The 21,490-nt window shown below is 38.1% G+C and overlaps 1 protein-coding gene across 1 annotated transcript in view; it reads left to right on the forward strand.

Moving 5' to 3' along the window:
* The first annotated feature begins 8,147 nt into the window (after positions 1-8,147).
* The window catches only part of STK3 (serine/threonine kinase 3), a 305,086-nt gene continuing 291,743 nt past the window's right edge, over positions 8,148-21,490 (forward strand). Inside the window, exons 1-2 of the mRNA XM_010863559.1 lie at positions 8,148-8,173; positions 8,846-8,959. Of these exons, the coding sequence (XP_010861861.1) occupies positions 8,148-8,173; positions 8,846-8,959 (140 nt within the window). The remainder of the gene's footprint in view (positions 8,174-8,845; positions 8,960-21,490) is intronic.

Consider the following 21,490-nt stretch of genomic DNA (forward strand, 5'->3'; position numbering starts at 1 on the left):
TCTGGGAGACGTAAAACTAGGAAATTACTGGGCTTTGTACAACCATCTAGGCTTTCTTGTCAAATGTTTTCCAGAATGTTGCCCACCCCCCACCATTTTTTTTTTAAGAAAGCGGGTTGTTTATTTACAGTTCAAAGAATATTAATAGCTAGACAGTCTGTAAAACTTAACTGTGCAAATGCTGCACTAACAGGTGTTCCTCGCCCCTTACTCTGCAAGTTCAAAGTATTTATGGATGCAGGACAGTAGGAGTCTTAAATTAGAACCCCTCCCCCATATGAGAGAGAGAGAGAGAGTGTGTGTGTGTGTGTGTGTGTGTATGTATGTATGTATAGGTTTGTTTTTCTTTTAGCATGTAAAAATAGTGATGCTTTGGTATTTACTGTTCGTTAATATTCTCTGGTATATTGAAAAAGTAGCAGTACACACTAGTTTTGAACTTGAATTTGAAATGGTCTTGAAAAGCTAAATCAAGGCTGTCCATTGATACAAATTGGTAATGTGTATTTCAAAGAGTGAATCAGTTGATTGATGTTGGATAAAGCATTTCACTTCGATCTTTCATTTTTAATTTGTAAAATAAGGGTACCAGTCTTTCTCCCAGTAGTGCTGTTGTGAAGAGTGAAGAGTTTTGATAGCTAGAGATCTTTAGATGAAAGGCAGTATATTCAAGAATATGGAATAATTGCAAAGGTAGGAACTTGGTGACCTATTGTGAATTGTGTGACAAGACATGTGAGCCTTGAAGCCTGGGAACCATCTGTTCAGGTGAAAAAGTGGGGTTGTTGGGGAGTTTCCAAAAGAGACCTGCTGTTGGAGCCCTTGATAAATTCTTCTCTGGCATTTTAAAATATCCCAATTCTAATATTGATTTGGTACTCAGTTTTAATACTGTAACAAAAACTGGAACCAGTTTTCCCCCCATTTTGTTTTGGAAGGACTGTAAAGGGTACCTCTGAGATCCTACAGTAAGGCCAAGTTGAATGACTGAATTGAAGGAGAAACTCTCTCTATTGATGAGCTCTACGCCAAGTTATGAGAGTTTCACTGTAGATGTAAGAGCGAACCCCTGCCCTCACAGGGACAGTAGAGAACCTGGAGGGGTTGGGGGAGGGGTGGTGGTGTGTACCACCATCCGGTGATGACATACTTTTCAAAGTGGTTGGTTGCACGTTTAAGAGACTTAATTTTAGCTCTCTTCAGAGAGACGTGTTCATCCAGGAAGGCATTTCTGAAGCACAAAAGATATGTGACAAATCCCATATGTTTGAATGTCTCTTAAAGATTTTTTTCATAGCGTTTTCTTTTCCATCCTATTGTTTAATCCTTAAAGCAACCCCATTGAGTAGGTTGGATTATACACATTAATTCTGTTTTATAAGATGAGGACACTAAGAGGGTTCACCACATGGAGGGCTATGACAGAGATAACTGACAGTGAATTTTTGTGTTGCGCCTCTTAATGATTGCCCTCTAATAATGAAATGAAGCTACCATTTTTTTTTTTTTGAGATCTTAACTATTTGCCAAGAATTTTGTATATGCATTCTTTTACTTCATTGTCTCAAGGAATAGGAATCCTGGCTCTGCAACTTACTGTGCTAGTTCTGAATTTAATTTCTTCATCTGTAAAATGTGTTTTGGAGTAAATGAGGTCATATGTAGAGCACTTACAGTACAGTGCTTCATAATATGTTCAATAATGTTAGTTGTCTATGTTTTCCTTATTAAATGAAACTTGGAAAGGTTAAATAACTTGGTCGGGTGGAGGAAGTGCCAGTAGAACACTTACTTCTTAATATGTTCTTAACAATTGCTTCATAATATGTTCAGTACTGTTGACTCAAGGGTTGTGTACCCGCTTATTGTGTCCAGTGATGCCTCTTTTTGAAACTGAAACTCTGCTTGCTGTCTTAGCATTCCACGAGCATCTCTTTCTATAATCTTCTTGTCCCCTTTGCTTGTTCTCCTTTTAATCTCTGTAAGAATTCCACTTCGCTTGTCTGCTGTGAGTAGTTCTCCCTTAGGGTTCAGACATTATTACATGCTCACAAATGTGTTGCTGATGATCAAGTGTATATGACCCATAGCTGCTTCTCAGTATTTTTGGTTTCTTCATGTGGATCCATTTCTTTCATTATCTTACTTAGTTTGTCACTACATCATATCAGATTTTCCATCGGAAAGTCTGTGTCCACCCCCTTTCATTCCCAGTATTACTACCCCATTCCAGGGTTTTAAGACCCCCACAGTTGATTTATAGCAGTGCCTTCCAGTTGGGCACTGTAGTTCAGCGCTCATCAAAACATTTTAACAGCAGAAGAGCTCTCTTTGGCGTAGAGGCAGAGCCCTAGGACTTGGTTCTCAGTGCCTCACCTCCCTCTGTTCCCCTTTTGGTTTCGTATGGAATCCTCTGCTGATCTATAGCAGGCTGCACTAGTTCATCCTGCACACAGCTTCTGTTCTGATTTTTTTTTTTTTTTTGGCTAAAACATCACTTCAGTCAAGCTCTTCCTTTTTTTTTGCAGGGGCGGGGAGTTTGGGGCACACTCGTTGAGGTACCCAAGAGCTCCATAGCTTGGTCTCAACCTTAACCCCCAGCCTTATGTTACTTCTACAAGCTGAATCTTTCCTTCTAAGGTCTCCCTATTGTTCTTTGTTTAGATTATAGGCTGTGGGTACTCCCAGGTTTGCCTTTGTTCATGATTTTCCCTTAGAAAAGTTTGTGTTATTTATCTATTATTTTTTTACTAGTGATCTATGTTTTAGTCAAAGTCGGCTTCATAAAGTATCTTATTTGAGTGCTTTCTAGCGTAAACTGTTTCTTTTTATTCCTATAATGATATTCATTTGAGTATCAATCTTAAGATTGTTCTTTTTTTTTTATTACAAAGTTTTAGACATCCAAAAGATAATGGGAATGAATTTAGTAAATACTTACATATCACCACTCAGCTTTAGAAATAAAATATTCCCAATATAATTGAAGCTCCCTAAGTATATCTCTTCTCATTTGCATTCCTTTCCCATCCCCTTGAGGGTTGTCACTGTTGTGAATTGGGTGTTTGTCATTCCCGTACATTTTGTCATTCCCATACATGTCTTTAAACTTTTAGTTTATATATATATATAAACTGTTTTTTATATATATCTGACATAGCATCAGGCCTTGATATTAGGCCGAGCTTTGCCACTGACTTTGAAAGTTGCTTCTTTGGGTATCATTCGTCTCCTCTGGGAGTTGGAGATTCCAGTGTACAACCAGTTCTGAGAAACTAGTGCCTAGATGACCTGGAAGGCCCCTCTTACCTTCCCAATATTGATTTGCTCTCCTCAACAAGGCCCGTGTTAACATAGTGATAGGGCTGACCACATCTTTTGCCTAATTTGAGAATCAGAATGGCTTTTAGATCCCCCAGATTTCCTTAATACCTCATCACAGAGATCTTCAGATGTCTTTATTAAAATGAAGTCCCTCTGGGAAGGGATGTATCACTAACTCAATGGACATGAGTTTGAGCAAGCTCTGGGAGATGGTGAAGGACAGGGAAGCCTGGTGTGCTGCAGTCCTTGAGGTCGCAAAGAGTTGGACAAGACAGAGCAACTGAACAACAACTGGGAGAGGAAATCCACTAAATGGTTGTCAATTATCAGTATTTTGATAGATTGAGTTTATCAGATTTCTGTTTAGGGGAACTACTAGATGACAGAAAAATGACCATAGAATAGGTGAGTTTTGATAGGTAGAGAGGAAAGTGACCAAACATGGGCTCTTCTCCAGGTAGAACATTCATAGAAGGGGAGGTGGATCTCTGTGGTAGGTGGGGAACATGAGAACTCTGGTTGCTGGAGGGTACTTGTCAAAGAGAGGATAGAAATCATTGTTGGAGAGAAATCCTTTACCAGATAAGCCTGGTCCCTGATGGGTTATAGGATTGATAGTTATTTAAAGTTTAAAGTTCATTGATTAAGGTTATACTTAGAGGACAAGTTGGATTGAAATAGTGAAAATATCGGAAGGATTATGAGAAAAGAGTAAACTGCTGAAGCTCAAGATAAGAAGAGTTATTTGAGTTAAACTGGTGAAAGCTTCCAGCTTCAGTGGCAGGCAAGCAGAGGAGATGTTCAAGTAGTTCAGTGGGAAAAGAATCCGGCAAACAGTGTCTCTTTACATTAACGACTTGGCTCCATAACCAAGGTTTCATAACCTGCTAAAGCATATTTGTCCTCCCTTTGGCTTTTCTTGGTTAATTCGGGGTGGCTCCAACTCCATTAGAATGGATTTAGGCCCTATAGATGGGAACAATCAATTGGCTCTTCCTTTCTAGAGAGGAGTATGACAGCCTCTGGAGCAGTTCTTGGTGAGCAAACTTTAGTTGTGCGTTAAGACAGGAGATAAACTCAGTCTTTTAGTCAACTCTTGACAATGATTAATTTATGCATTGTTCTTTAAGGGGCTGAGATACAGCATATATTGGCACTGAAGAATTTGTTAGGATGTAAAGAAAAAGGTAAATGTATGTTAAACACAGCTAGTTTTGGAATTTGTTTTCCTGAAATAATCCCAGAAAATTTCAGTGCTCATTCCAGAAATGTGTACTAGTAAAGCTTTAAAGATAATGGGTTTAAATTGAGCACTTCTTGTTTGGTTGAATAGGGGGAAAGTGCTTAGAATTTAGTTTTTCTAGTTTCAAAAAAGTCTGTGTAGAATTAGAGGTACTGTCACTTCAGCCCATCATATATCATTATTGTTATTATTATTTAATATTGATGATGAGACTCCAAAGCAGCAGTTTTATGAAATGAACTACGTGTAATGTTCTCTGGTATTTTTCTATTTTCTGTTCTTTTCTAGTTCTTTGAAAAGTTGCTAGTCATGACCCACCAAATTTTGATAACCTACTAACCAGTTGTGAACTACAGTTTGAGAAACCTTCATTGGTATATATAGTTGTGACAGTGAGGAAATTGATTGTGTTTCCAGCACTATTCCTGATACTTCAAAGCTTGATGATGGCATTGCCAAAGGAATCCAGAGGGGTATAATTGTAACAAGCTATACATACAATAGAGCTATTCTTTGTAAAACAAAAAGGAGAGAGAGGAAAGGTGAAGGAGAGAGAGGAAACCATTATTTAAAAACAACTTTATTTTGAACACTGTGTCCATGTCCCAGTTAAGGTACGGAAAAGTGGAAAATGATTATGCCTGGCATCTGACAGGGTTTATAAAGGAACATATTCCCTGGTGGCTCAGTGGTAGAGAATCCACCTGCAGTGGATGAGACGAGGGTTCGATCCCTGGGTCAGAAAGATCCCCTGGAGCAGGAAATAGCAACCCACTCCAGTATTCTTGCCTGGGAAATCCTGTGGACAGAGGAGCCTGAGGGGCTATGGTCTGTGGAGTTTCAAGAGAGTTGGACATGACTGAGCGACTAAAACAACAACAATAATACATGAAGGTTTCTTGAAGGTAAAGGCTTTTTTGCCTTGTGATGTAGAATGACCCTGTACGCTGGAAATATCCCACTGTAATTATGATAACCTCAATTTCTGACTCCATACCAGCTCCACCCTTTCTGTCTACCAGAGAGGTCTTTAGATTTTTCTTCTAAAGTGAACATTTACTCTGATAGACATTTTCTTTTTCAGTTGTCTCAAGCTTCTTGTTATGATTTCATTTGAATTGCTTCGTGTGTCAAGATTACTCTAATTTTCCAAAGCTTTTAGCTTATAGTGTAGAACAAAGATTGTATATTTGAAATGTCTTATTACAACTATTTTTTTCTACATACAGTCTCAAGTTGCATAAATGAAAGTAACAGATATGTAAACAGACATGTATGACAGTTAAAAATAAGTCCATTGCTTGCATGCCGTGAAATTGAGGTGCAGATTACCTTGAACTTCTTAAGAGAACCTCAAAAGATATATCTTAAAACATGACTGTAGCAAAATGAGAATTACAGAAAGCTGTCAGCATTAGTGATAATTAATATAGGTGTACACATGTAGTACTGTATGTGGGTTCTGAATTAGTGTGCACATGTAGCCCTGATTTAATCTATAGATGTTGTGTAATACCAGACATCTTAGTAATGAGGTAAAATGGAGTAAATTTTTCGGATATGTTGTTATAAGTATTAGTATCTTGATACACAAAAAATCGGGGAGATCGTTGAGCATATATGATTTCTAAAGATGAGGTAGTTTCTTTAATTCAAAATATAAAGTGTTATTCTCTGTCCAGGTCTTTTCTTTCTTTCTTTTTTTTTTTTGCTTTAGTGTTGCTTTCTATATCTGTTTTTTTTTTTAATTGAAGTGTAGTGAATTTATAATGTTATGTTAGTTTCAAGTGCCCAGCAAAGTGATTCAGTTATACACACACACACATACATGTATTCTTTTTCAGGTTCTTTTCCATTATAGGTTATTACAAGATGCTGAGTATAGTTCTCTGTGCTGTACAGTAGATCTTTGTAGTTTACCTGTTTTATATATAGTAGTGTGCATGTTTTAATGCCAAACTCCTGATTTATCTGCCCCTCCATCCCTTTGGTAACCTGAAGTTTGTTTTCTCTGAGTCCATTTCTGTTTTGTAAATATGTTCATTTTTTTTAGATTCCACATATAAGTGATATCATATGATATTTGTCTTTCTCCATCTGACTTACTTCACTCAGTATGAGAATCTCCAGATTCATCTATGTTGCTGTGAATGGCACTGTTTCATTCTTTTTATGGCTGAGTAATGTTCCATTGAATATATGTACTGTATTTTCTTTATCTAGTCATCTGTTGATGGACATTTAGGTTGCAGATCATGTTTTCACTTTTAGAGTTTTTGGTTTTCTGAAATTGTGGGACCTAGAGTTCTGTGATTGAAAAGAAATGTAAGTTCGGATTATTTTTGTGATTTAGGTGAACTTTTTACATATTTGAAGAAATTAAAGAGAATAGGCAGTTAATTTTCTTGACTCTTTCTGTCTCTGGCCATATTATTTTTTCTGTCTGGCTGGTTGCCCCATTCTCCTGTTTCTTTTTAAAAACTGACTTTCTTTAAGACTCACCCATTATTGCTCACGGCATCAATTGGTTGTCACCCTTGAGTTCATTAATTTGCTCAGTTATTCATATCTTTAGTAATTGCTAATTAACTACCTTTCAAATGCCAGATGTACATGGTTGAATGCAACAGATGAAATCTTTGGCCTCGAACATCCACTTTAGTTGGAGCTTGAGCTGTGAGGGAGAGAAGCAGTATATATTGTTAAGGGAGATGGTGGAACCTGCTTGATAGGGTAGTTGAAGGAGGTTTCCTAAGAAGGTAGTACTTAAGCTGTCAACATGAGGTTGACAAATACTCTGTGTGAGTGTCTGCAAAGAGTATTCCAGGCAGAGCAAAAAGCTATGAGAAGGCCTGGAAGTGGGGAAGAGTTTACAGTGTGGTGTGTGGGAAGAATTGAAATAAGGCCACAGTGGCTGTGTTGTAGACTGGGAGAAAGTGGTTGGAGATGAGGTCAGAGAGATGGGCAGGGATTCAATGATGCAAGCCATGATTAAAGGAATTTGGATTTAAGTCAGTATAGTGGCTATCACTAAAGGGTTTTAAGTGGAATTTTAAGCAGTTTGTGTCTTTATAAGAGCACTCTTATTGCTTGGGTAGGATAAATTGTAGAGGGTTAAGAATAAAATCTACTCCTATGGCTCAGTGGTAAAGAATCTGCCTGCAGTGCAGGAGAGGCAGGTTCAATTGATCCCTTGGTGGGAAAGATCTCCTGGTGAAGGAAATGGGAACCCACTCCAGTATTCTTGCCTGGGAAATCCCATGGACAGAGGAACCTGGTGGGCTGCAGTCCCTGGGGTCGCAAAGAGTTGGACTCGACTGGGTGACTAAACACACACACACACACACACATACACACACACACACACACACACACACACGAATAAAAGCAGGGAAACAAGTGAGAAGGCCATTGATGTAGTTCTTGGTTAGAGATGGTGAAGTCCACGGAGATGAAGAGAAGTGGACAGATTTAAGTTATGTTTTGGAGTTAGAAATGAAAGACCGATAAATCAGGTGTGGGGAATAAGGAAGAAGGAAACAATTCTGGCTCGTGGGTTTTGGATTTGGCAATTTGGGGGATGGTGAAAGACTGGGAGAGGAACAGGTTAGTTATCTATATTTGCTTCCTTAGAATTCCAAACTCCCAGGAATGTGAATCTGTTTGGCCCAACATGTTGATATTAGGTGGTTCCCCCAAGAAGAGGAAATGTGTAGGGAGGAAATGATGGGCATTGACTTCTTTCTTCAACCTCTTGTTTTTACTGCATTAGACTAGAGAATGGGAAACAAATCAAGCCTTTGTTAAGTGTTGAAATGTTCGAGTGACCTGATATTTAAGAAAAACCTTAGTCTACCCACTCCAGTATGCTGGCCTGGAGAATTCCATGGACTGTAGAGTCCAAGGAGTCGCAAAGAATTGGACACGACTGAGCGACTTTCACTCTTTTATCGCAAAATGAAACATCAGTAAAGAACAAATGCATGGTTTGATGAATTACTATAAGGCAGACACCCTTATAATCACCAGTCAGGTTAAGAAACAGAGCTTTGCCACCCTCTAGAGAAGCCCCTTCTGAGTGCTCCATGCCAATCACAGCTACCTTTCCCCACATGTAACCATTATCCTTACTTTTATGGTAAAAACTTGAATGTGCATTGCTGGACACTGTAGGTTAGTCTTGGCAATTAAAAAAGTTTTAATATGAGTTGTTTTTAATCTTTAGGTTGGTCCTCTGTCTTTTCTCTTCTCCTTTTCCTGTTGAATTGTTTCCCACAGCCTGGATCTTGCTGATTGCTTACTCAAAGCGCAGTTCAGCACGTTCATTTGTCCTCCATATTTCGTGCAGATGGGCAGCTGGATCCAGAGCTCAAGTCTGGATCCAGGGCTCAAGTCAGTCCCTTAGGCATCATAATAGGTGGTGTTGTCAAGACTGCATGAGTCACTTAATGTCTAGTTGCCTCTCTTTTTTGTGATGTTAGCAGCTGTTGATGGTTAATACTTATTTCTGTTAATTTGTTGGGAGTTGCAGAATGGTGAAATTGAAAATACACCATTTTGTTTTCAATTATTAGTTGGAATGGTTTTTTAAAGAGTCACTTTTCTTAGCTTCTGTTTGGTTAGCCAGTGGTATAGTATGTAAAGGAAAGACAGGATAAATGCTTGATTCTTTCCCTTTATTTACCTGTTTTTAAGATAATGAATCAAGTCCCTGTTTTCCTCCAAAGGGGACTCATTCCTTTCTTTTTTTTCTTTTTTAAAAATGCCATTGTGAGCTGATGGGTATAAACATATTTGATGGATTTAATTCATTGCATTTACTTTTGCTGCAGCTCAGAGTGTCCCATCATTGATCAGTGGGAATCCCTTTAAGCGACAACATGACCCGCATGGTCTTTGGAGAGCTTCTTTGCTCTCTGCAGAGGGCTCATCTTGTTCATCTTTTGTCCCAGATCTGGAATCAACCTGTACAGTAAGCCCTACTTTTAGTGAGAGATGGTATTTCAAGACCCTAACCTGGCCACTATATGATGTTATTTTAAAATAAGAGTTTTATTTCTAGATAGGAAACCTGACTCGTTTTTTCAAACTATGGGCTAGTCTATCAAAAAATGTGAGATAGCACTGGCAGTTTTACACTTTTTCCTGGATAATATCCACCATGCATTTATGTTTCTAAGTTTGAGTCAGAAATTGGACATGTGTAGACAGATTTCTGTGGTAGAGACTTTTTAGAGTGGACTTTTATCTTCGTCTTCTCTCTATCTTAGTCTGGTTACCATGTGACCCACTGTTATCCTAATATCTAGCCTCACTTTTTTCTTACCTCTAAATGTTTCAGGTGACCTAGTTTCTTCTTTTCTTAAATGAGAAAAGGAAAATAAAAGACTCTAAGACAGGTAACACTGCTAGTGACCTGATCAGATTTCAGGCCTTTCTTTTAAGGTAGACCTTTTAGCTTACCTTGTCTTGTATGCATACAAGTGTATCTGTGTAAAAACAAACAAAATTCAAGGGCATCTTGATGCTGCTTTATAAATCCAGCCCTAACTGACTGTAGTATGGTGGACTGCAAAATGAAGCACATCCAGATGTTAAATGCCACATGTTGCTGCCTCTTACTTTTGTTATTAACACCTCTTGTTAAGTTGTATTGTGCTTTTGAATAAGTAACATGAGATACTTGTTTCAGTGACATAGTTGGGAAATTACATTTGCCACTGTGTCACATAATCATAGAAAGAATTAGTTTTGATGTAATTGCTCACTATATTAAAAGACACTAGGTTGCACTTACCAGTTGCTGTATGAATTAGTCCATCATTGCGATCAAATAGCAGCCAGTAACCATTTTCCAATGATATTAAATAATGTCTGTTCAAACATTTTTAATAATTAGTGAAATCTAGATCACAAAAAGGGATTAGAGAGAAATGATTGCTCTGAATAGAATTTATATTTTATGTAATTCTTAAGAATTATTAAAAAAAGATGAAATTAAACAAAGGAATTTCATAAAAATTCCAGTGGAAACTTAATAATATATGTACTCATTAGCGCTTGAGAGGAAAGTATTTTGATAATTTCCTTTTCCTGGTAGATAAGTTTTCCTTCTGTACACCTGAGTCTCATTTATACTTCCAAGGTCTTTTTTTCTAAAAGAATTCAAGTACTAGGCCAAGATAAGAAAATGGGATCACTCCACCCCTTTAGATACAGACTTGCAGCACTTGATTAGTCGGCTTTAGTTAGTGTTCATAAAAAAGTCATGTGATGTAAAACAGTTTCCCAAAATACGATATAGTGATAACTTTCAAGTATCGAACATTACTGGGAAGTGTGATGTATTATGTAACAGATTTTCCAAATAAATGAAGTAAATCACTTCAAGCATTATACTCTTAAAATATTTTTAAAACAACCAGTTTTGATGGAAATTCATTTCAAAGTGAGGACACTTGACCCAGTCTTCTGAGACAAATCATTTGCTTTCTTGATTACTTAATATTACTTAAAAATAAATTTTAGTTCATGAAAAACCATAATAAAACTCATGGAGCTGTTCGTAGTGTTAGTCTGTGGAAGCAGTCCAGGGTGCTGTTTCGGTCGCTGGAAGCTCTGCTGCTGCGTATAGCTTTCCTGCCCCGACCCCCAAGTCTAGTTTCACTGTCACCTGTTTTTTCTCTTTGCTGTGCTCTTCTCTAAACGACGGCTTAGAAATAGTGATCTGACCTAACGCTAGCTTTCCCTTTCTCAAAGTAAGGGCTCTTTGTTCAGTTTTTGCTTACCAAAGACCTTTTTCTCTTCTGGGTTCGGGTTCATAGTACGTCTTAATCATCTTTTGACTAAGCAATTATTGTGCAGTGAAGGAGAGCAAAATTCTTCAAACTTTCCTAAATTTCTAAAATTTAGCATGAAAGTAACAATTTTTTTTGCATCAAAAAAGCACCGATTTTACCTTAAAACCCTCACAAAACTCCCAAGTTAAACAAATTTCTGTCATTTTAGAGCATTGCTTAGATTTTGAGGACTCATGGTATTACCAAACTGAATTGATGTTTAAGAGGTATATTTGTGTACAAATAGGACTTCCCAGGAGAAGGCAATGGCAACCCACTCCAGTACTCTTGCCTGGAAAATCCCATGGAAGGAGGAGACTGGTGGGCTTCAGTCCATGGGGTCTTGAAGAATCAGACAGGACTGAGCGACTTCACTTTCACTTTTCACTTATTGGAGAAGGAAATGGCAACTCACTCCAGTGTTCTTGCCTGGAGAATGCCAGGGACAGCAGAGCCTGGTGGGCTGCTGTGTATGGGGTCACACAGAGTCGACACGACTGAAGTGACTTAGCAGCAGCAGCAGCAGGACTAACCAGGTGGCTCAGTGGTAAAGAACCCGCCTGCCGGTGCAGAAGCTACAGGGCTGGGAAGATTTCCTGGGGGAGGAAGTGGCAGCCCACTCCGGTATTCTTGCCGGGATAATCCCATGGACAGAGGAACCTGGAGGGCTACAGTCTACAGTGTCACCAAGAGTCGGACTCGACTGAGCACACACACAGATACACGCACACACACAAATGCGGTAAAGTTGCATTTGTAGTAGTTTATTTTTGATTTCTGTGGGTGAAATATTTAAGCTTTTTATCTTTCTTATGATGATTGATCTTTTTTGTCTGTTAGACACAGCTGTAATTTTAAAATTTTATTTTTATTTCTTAGGAAAAAACCTCAAACAGGTGAAAATAATCCCAATTTTTTTTAAAAAAACAAAAGGAATTTTCACAAAGCACCAAAATCATGAACTATTTCTCAGTTTCCTCCCCTTAATTTATTTACAAAGAACCTCAGACAAACACTGTGAAGTGGTTTCCTATGTGCCGTTGCTGTGTAAGTAGTCAGAATGCGATGAGAAATCAAGCGAAACAGTGTCCATCTCTGCAAACAGCTGAAAGCAGGCACTGTCCCACAGGTCGCCCCATACTTCTCTCCATGAAAGCCTATAAAAATTATGCGGAAGTCAGAGTACAGAACTCATTGAATGATAGAAATATTAGTATTGTTAGAGTTTAAACTTTCCTTGAATTTAGACTTTTATTAACGTGGTTATTACACCTTTAATTAATGTATTAATGTTTGGAATTGTTGCAGTTAATTATAGTGTTCTTCTAGGGATGGGAGCAAGGAGTTGAGAGTGTGTAGAGAATAAATCCTCATAGTTTATTTTCAAAATTTGAGGTATGGGGAAATAAATGAGGAATAAGACATGAGTAAATACAGTTTTTAAGTGTAGGTAGTCTCTTTAGCGGAGAAGGCCATGGCACCCCACTCCAGTACTCTTGCCTGGAAAATCCCATGGACGGAGGAGCCTCGTAGGCTGCAGTCCATGGGGTCGCTGAGGGTTGGACACGACTGAGCGACTTCACTTTCATTTTTCACTTTCATGCATTGGAGAAGGAAATGGCAACCCACTCCAGTGTTCTTGCCTGGAGAATCCCAGGGACAGGGGAGCCTGGTGGGCTGCCGTCTATGGGGTCGCACAGAGTCGGACACGACTGAAGTGACTCAGCAGCAGCAGTCTAGCACAAGTCATAGTGGATTTTTTTTATATGCCAGGTTCATGAGTAGACCTTGGGAAGTTTCATGTAGACGTCTCCTCTTTTATTCTTAATCAGTTAAAGATTCTGTTCCCTTTTTTAGTTCTCAAATCTAGGTATGGTTGTTGAGTGTTTAAAAGTCTCTTTTGGTGGGATGTGAGTATGTTGAAGCATTTTTAGATGTGCTGTTTTATGTTGTCTGCATTTTCTGGATTTGTATTTTTTGAAAAATGAGTTAGTAAGAAAGTAAATGCACTAGCTTGTCTGTAGGGCTGCGGAGTGTATCATAGTGTTTGTTAACTTCATAGAGGTTTGTTATAAGAAATTAAAGGGAATCATGCCACTTTCCAGTTGAGGGTAAGTGAAAAAATTCTTAGAAATTAAAAATGAAAGACTCCAAGGGTGAAGGAAGGGGAAAAATCTTAACTTCTTCTTTAAAGTCCTTTGCCAGGAAATTATAATTTTAGAGTACTTTCGGGCAGAGAGCCCAAACTGAGAGGAAATGGTTTGATAGAGTTGAAAAACAAGACTTTCATTTAATTATGAAGTCCTGTATCCATTGTAGACCATTTATTTTTTGAGTTGGATTTTAGTTCGTTCTAATGCCACTAAATTAACTAAACCCTCATAAAATTTCATACAGTTTTAAAAAGTAAATATACTATGAGATCATCAAATTATATCTGTCTTACTATTTAAGAAGTGATAATTGCTAGGAAAACAGTTGAGAGCCAGAGCTTTAGTCAGGTAGACCATGGTTCTCGGAGAAGGCAATGGCACCCCACTCCAGTACTCTTGCCTGGAAAATCCCATGGATGGAGGAGCCTTGTAGGCTGCAGTCCATGGGGTCGCTAAGAGTCGGGGTCGCTAAGAGTCGGACACGACTGAGAGGCTTCACTTTCACTTTTCCCTTTCATGCATTGGAGCAGGAAATGGCAGCCCACTCCAGTGTTCTTGACTGGAGAATCCCAAGGACGGGGGAGCCTGGTGGGCTGCCATCTCTGGGGTCGCACAGAGTCGGACACGACTGAAGCGATTTAGCAGCAGCAGCAGACCATGGTTCTAATCTTAGTTCTGCCATTTCCTGATGCAGTGGTGGGTAAGTTACTTGAGTTTTTTAAATCTTGGTATACTCACTTATAAAGTGGAGGTGATAATAGTACCTTCTCTTTGGGTTTTGTGAGGATTAAATGAAGTCTAAAAAAATTATGCAGAAGTCAGAGTACAGAACTCACCGAATGATACAAATGTTAATGTTGTCAAGAGTTTAAACTTCCTTTAAGTTAGACTTTTATTAATGTAGCTATACTTTTAAACAGTGTATTGTTTGGGATTATTGCAGTTAAGTCTAGTATTTTTCTAAGGATAGGAGTAAGAAGTTCTGAGTGTATAGAGACTAAATCCTCATATTTTATCTTCACAATTTAAATGTAGGGAGAAAATGATTGGAAATAAGTGATTGGTAAAGCATTTACCTCTGAACAGTGTCTGAAGTGTTGTAGAAATGTGTCTGGTATTGCTGACATCTTTTGAAGGAAGACACAGTTTTCCACTGGAGTGCCAGGGAATTCCCATCTTTGAGACTTTATTGTGTTTGTCATTAGCCTGAATAGAAATGCCTTTAAAGGGGATTTTTTAAAGAAAGCACTTGAATACATTTTGTTTGGTGTTATATTTATTCATTAAAGTATTCAATTAGTGCTAAGTATGAAGTGGACCCTGTAAGCCCCAGTAAGCAATCATCCTAGGTAGGGTTCAACCCCTGGTAAAATTGCACGTGTCCCATGGACGGAGGAGCCTGGTTGGCTACTGTCCATGGGGTCGCAAAGAGTTGGACACGACTGAGCAACTTCACTATCACTATCACTAATGAAGAAGAGGGCCTGGCTAGAGTGCAAATTCAGCAGCAGAGAGAAAACTCCATACAGTCTTCAAGTGCCAGAATTACATTTTGGGTCTGTTGAGCCAGTTCTCTGGTGGGGGCCAGTACTAGTGCTTGGGTCTCCTTGAACTCAATCTCCAAGTGTTGCAGGATGGAAATAGCAAACGTGGCTTGTCTTGCCAGTACCTGACTGAGCTTGAGCAGTTGCGTCATACTTGGTGGCTCAGAGGTTAAAGCGTCTGCCTCCAATGCGGGAAACCCGGGTTTGATCCCTGGGTCAGGAAGATCCCCTGGAGAAGGAAATGGTAACCCACTCCAGTATTCTTGCCTGGAGAATCCCATGGACGGAGAAGCCTGGTAGGCTACAGTCCATGGGGTCGCAAAGAGTTGGACACGACTGAGCAACTTCACTTCACTTTAATACATGGAATAATAGCTCTCTGCTGAATAGCTGATGGCTTCTCAGAGTCATAAGCATAGATGCCCTGAAGAAGAAACTTTTAAGTTCATATCATCAGAGTTATCAACAATCCCATTCCAGTTGGTCCTGATGATACCATTAGGGTCCGTTCCTTCTGGGCCGCCACGTTCTCTGTTAAAATCCGCAGAGCCACCAGACATGATCCAAAGAACCACTCAGTGCCTGACTGAAAAGCAGCAGTGCAATTGTAACATTTAAATAGCCAGTACTTGTAGCAATACCTATAATGTAATCAGTAAAATACAGGGAAATTTGCCAGAAGGGAAAAAGACATGGAAAATGACAGAGCTGAAGTGAGGTAGAAGGTGCTCTTTGAAGGCGGAATCTCTCTTTTCTCAAAGCTGGGAGTTTTTTCTCTGTTGCTGAATTTGCACTCTGGCAGGTCCTCTTCTTCAGAATTAGTTTCCTAAGAGATCTAGAGAGCCTATCCTGATTATTCTTCACTAGGGAGCTAGATCTAGCAGTGCAGAAAGCCGTTCCCTTGTGTTTCTATTTACATGTCTCCGGCCAAAACAGCCCGAATAAAAATGGGCAAAAGATTTGAATAGACATTTCCCCAAAGAAGACCTGGGAGAAGACTGCTTTTTCCCACTGTGTTAGCAATGATGTAATAATAGGTTATGTTCTTTCCTACTTTATGAGATAGACAGTCAATCGACAGAAAAGCCAGATTGTATTTTCAGTTATTTATTTGAAAAAGATAATTCTAGGGTATGTCTGCTAAAGTATGTAATACACTATATCTTGATAGCTCCATGAGAGAGATATCTTGGGGGTGACTTGTTCTCCACAGAATTCACCAGCACCTTTGAGAGTGCGTATTCTAAAGGACTCAGTCTTGAATAACTTTTTTTGGATCTGTGATTAAAAACATTTATGATGAAATTCTGAGGTGTTAAAAACCACAGTATGTCAAATACAGACGAAATTATACTCATTATATTGTGTTTGCCAAGGCAGGAGAATAGGACAATGTATTTGTGTGTGTATGTATTTTAAATTGGCTTCTAATTATGAGGTTTTCTTTTTTTATCTGTAAGGCCTTTAAAGCTGATGATATAAAAATTAATTAAAATTATACCATAAACTGAAATGATCAGTTTTCATTTAAAATACCAGAAAGGGAAAGAGGAAATACAGACGAACATGAATCGTTTACCAAAATAAATCATGTGTTTTCACTTGACAAATACCCCTGAGACCATCTTTTTGCCTCAGTTAAATTAGTAACATTTCAGTTGTTCCACATGTTGAGAAAATAAGACATACGGACTAATAGAAAATTCTCATTAAGCTTTTACTGGATTCACTTGGGGGACCTATGACTTGTTTGCTCAAAGTGAGCCAGTTTGCAAGCCTACTTTAACAAAATAATTATTAACTCCCAAAGAACTAAGTGGTGGTTAGATTACCTTTTGGCTTAGTATTAAAGATTTGTTAGTATAATGCTCTCTCCATCACTATATTCATGTGTGTGGCTCATCTTGAGCTACTTTGTGCTTCCTTGTCCACAAAGAACATGAAGCACAGGGCAACATCGTGATGTTTTGGAAAATGTAAGAGACTTCTTTTTCTGGTAGGGATAAACTCTTACTGGTTCATTGTATCTTTCTTTTTTGTTGTTGTTCAGTTTGTGAGTCACGTCCGACTCTTTGTGACCCCATGAGTGCAGTGTGCCAAGCCTCCCTGTCTTTCAGTATCTCCTGGAGTTTGCTCAGTGTCCATTGAGTTGGTGGTTCTGTCCAACCATCTCATTCTCTGCTGCCCGCTTCTCCTCTTGCCTTCAGTCTTTCTGAGTATGAGGATCTTTTCTGAAGAGTTGCCTGCTCATATCAGATGGCCACAGTATTGAAACTTCAGCTTCAGCGTCAGTCCTTCCAGTCAATATTCAGGGTAGAGTTCTTTTAGGATTGACTGGTTTGATCTCCTTGCGGTCCAAGGATCTCTCAAGAGTCTTCTCCATCACCATAACAGGAAACCATCAATTCTTTGGTGCTCAGCCTTTTTTATGGTCCACCTCTTGCATCTGTACATGACGTACATGACAGTATCTTTCTACACTTCTCTTCTTTTCCTCATTAGCCCCTTCTTATTTTTATTTTATTTTTTTAACCCGGCCCATATCTACAGCCATTCTTTTGCCATTATCTTTAACTTCCTTGTCTCATTGGTCTTCTGTAGCATCTGCCTGGCAAAAGGCCAGATTCTACTTTTCTGCCTTCTCCTTGCCTACCGTAAGACTTCTGAGCAATGCTGAAGGGAACATGAAACCTTGAAGATTGCCTCTGGTGTTTAACCCCAGCAAGAGCAAGATTGCCATGGCCTCTAACCTCAACAAGGTCTCAGGGCTATCTAGTAGTCCTGTTGAACTTTGTGAGATTTATTATTTTGTTTTTGTTCTCTACTCTGGCTATTTCAGATATAGTTGTGTGTCTTCAAATCTCTGGTTTTGACTTCCTCACTTAAAACAGATGAATATTCCACCTACTTCATAAAACAAATAGAAGCCAGTGTTTGAGAACTCACTCAGCTTTCTGTCATCAGCCCACTGTCTTACCTGTAACTCTGCCTATCTTTACCTCTTGTTATAATGTGAGAGGTTAGTATCTCCAGCCCTCCAAGGTGAAGGCACCCCCGTCCACCTGTGCTTTGGATAATTTCATGTAGCCTTTTCAGGGATAGGCTTTAATAGTTATTTCTTCTTATTTCTTTATTTTCAACTTTTTATTATTTTACTGATTCATTCCCAACAGCATTTATGCTTATTCAGGCATTCCTGATTTTTTTTTTTTTTTGCTTGTTTGGCTTTATCTTCTTCTTTCAACTCATGTCGTCAATCACTTGTCCTTTTCAGAAACTTCTAGTGTAGAGTGATTCATAGCTGTCTCTACTTCTTCACTTTGTTCCATTATCTCAAACCATTGCAGTCTGGCTTCTGCCTCTGCTGTTCCACTGAATTGCTCTTGCTGTGATCACCAATAATTTTTTTACCACTACATTTACTTTTTTGGTAAATTAATGTTATTGAGGTGTAATTTGTATATACTAAATGCACCCTTTTGCTTTGGCTTTTTGAGCTTGGCAATAATGATTTTGAGATATATTGAGGATATTAAATATATTAGTAGTTTGTTATGTTTTATTGCAGTGGAGTAGTAGTCCATTGTGGAGAAGGCAATGGCACCCCACTCCAGTACTTTGCCTGGAAAATCCCATGGATGGAGGAGCCTAGTAGGCTGCAGTCCATGGGGTCGCTAAGAGTCGGACACGACTGTGCGACTTCACTTTCACTTTTCACTTTCATGCATTGGAGAAGGAAATGGCAACCCACTCCAGTGTTCTTGCCTGGAGAATCCCAGGAACAGGGGAGCCTGGTGGGCTGCCGTCTATGGGGTCGCACAGAGTCGGACATGACTGAAGTGACTTAGCAGCAGCAGCAGCAGTAGTCCATTGTATGGATTTACAATAGTTTGTTATCCACGGGTTGCTGGACATTTGGATTTTTTGGGTCAGTTTTTGGTTGATTTGAATAAGACAACAGCCTTTTGTATTTAAGTCTTTGGTGGACAAACATTTTCATTTTTATTGATCAGTACCAGGAGTGGAATTGCTGGGTTGTATAAGTTTGTGTCCATGAGTTATAAGAACTGCTAACTTGCTTTCTAAAGTGACTGCTTAATTTTTCATTTCCTGTATTGAATGTATGAGAGGTCTCCTTGTTCCACATTCTCACCAATACTTGTTATTGTAATCTTTTTAATTTTAGCCTTTTTTTTTTGTGGCTGTGTGATGTTATCTTATTGTAGTTTTATTTTCCATTTCCCTAATGACTAATGATGTTAATCATCTTTTAATGTGCTTATTAATCATTTGTTTATATATTTTTAATGAGGTGTCTGCTCAAATTTTTTTTGACTGTTTTTATTTTTGAGTTTTTGTCTTATTGTTGAGTTATAAGATTTTTTTAATGTATTTTGGATACAATTCCTGTGTCATAGAATCATATATGTGAGTTTTGTTCTCCAGTCACTTAGATTAAATAGTTCTGTATCAGTGTGTATGTATGTGTATGCATGTACATGCGTATGTGTCTGGAATTTGTGTGAATATAGTACCCACAAAAACAAGCAAAATGACCCACTGTCAAAAGATGAAATAGTCAACAGAACCAGAATCAGAAATGATATAAATGTTGGAATTATCATACAGGGGTTTTGAAGTTACAAGGACTACTGTTTGTTAAGTGTCTAGTGAAAGGTGGACAACACACTAGACACTTAAATAAAGAATTTAAGCTGGTTGATAGTATTGTTTTGTCTTCTATATCCTTACTGATTTTCTGTAAATTTACTGTATCAATTACTGAGAAAGGAGTTGTTGAAATCTCCTGCAGTTATTTTGAATTTGTCCTTCTCCTATCAGTAATTTGTTTTATGTTTTGTAAGCTTTGTTTTAGGGTGCTTACACATTTAGGGTTGTTACCTCTTCTCGATAAATTGTTTGTCATTACAGAATGTCCATTTTTAGCCCTGGTAATAATTTCTCTGCAGTCTTCTTTGCCTGGTATTAATACAACCACTTTAGTTTTGCTTTGATTAGTTTAACACGGCATCTGTGTTTGTATCTATAATATCTATATTTATCTATCTGTCTATCTTTATCACCATCTTTTTACTTTTAACCTCTTTTTGTTAAGGTAATGTCAGCATGTTGTTGGGTCTTATTTTTTATCTAGTCTAACAGTCTTTCTCTTTTAATTGAATGACTTGACTATATTATTTAATGTAATTAACCAATATATATTTTGTTAACTACATTTTCCCCACTTTTTTCTTAGTAGTTGCCCTAGGGATTATAGTATGTATCTTTATTACAGTCAACTTCAGATTAAACTGAGTCCAGTAAGTTTGCTTCATTATAGCTCCATTTAATGTCTCCTCCTTTGTTCTGTTGTTTTTGTATATATTTTACTTAAATATGTTACAATTTCAACAGTTCAGTATTGGAATTATTGGTTTAAACAGTCATAACATAACTTTAAACATAAAAGTTTAAACATAAAAGATGAATATATTCTCTTTTATGTTTATGTAAATATTTACCATTTCTTTTCACCCAAAAGTATTCCCTGTATTATTTCTTGTAGAGAAGTTCTGCTTGCAGTAGATTCTATTAGTTTCAGTTTATCTGGGGATATTCTTATTTACCTTTCATTTTTGAAAGATAAACTTGCTGGATTTAAGGAATCTTGGATGACATTGTTGTTTTAACATTTTGAGTATTTCTTTTATTACCTTCTGACTGCCGTGCTTTCTGATGAGAACTCAGCTTTTAATCACATTCTTGTTCTAATTCATGATGAGCCATTTTCTTTTGCTTCTTTCAGAAATTTCTTTTTGTCTTTCATCAGTTTGATTACAGTGTATCTAGATGTGGATCTTTATGTGTTTATCTTCATAATCATTTAGTTTCTTGTATGTGTAAATTACTGTTTTTCATCAAATTTGGGAAGTTTTCAGTCACTGTTTTAAAAAAAAAGTTTTTTTCTGCCTCTTATTCACTCTTTTCTCCTGTGTGCTTTAGTGCTATGTTGCTTCAGTCATGTTCGACTCTGTGATCCTATGGACTATAACCCACCAGGCTCTCTGTCCATGGAATTCTCCAGGCAAGAATACTGTAGTGGGTTGCCATTTCCTCCTCCAGGGGATCTTCCTAACCCAGGGACTGAAACTGTCTCTTGTGTCTCCTGCATTGCAAGTGGATTGTTTACTGCTGAGCCATTGGGGAGCCTCTATTTCTTCTGAGATTCCCTTTATGATTGTATTGGTATGTTGATGTCTTATTAGGCTGTGAGGCTATGTTGATTTTTCTTTACTCTTTTTCTGTTTTTATAGGAAAGACACTTTATTTAGTTATCTTCACGATTTTTTCATTTGTTAGCTCAGAAATGCTGTCAAACTCTTTAAA

Source organism: Bison bison, unplaced genomic scaffold (genome assembly GCF_000754665.1).
Source record: "Bison bison bison isolate TAMUID 2011002044 unplaced genomic scaffold, Bison_UMD1.0 scf7180017864491, whole genome shotgun sequence".
NCBI lineage: Eukaryota > Metazoa > Chordata > Mammalia > Artiodactyla > Bovidae > Bison > Bison bison.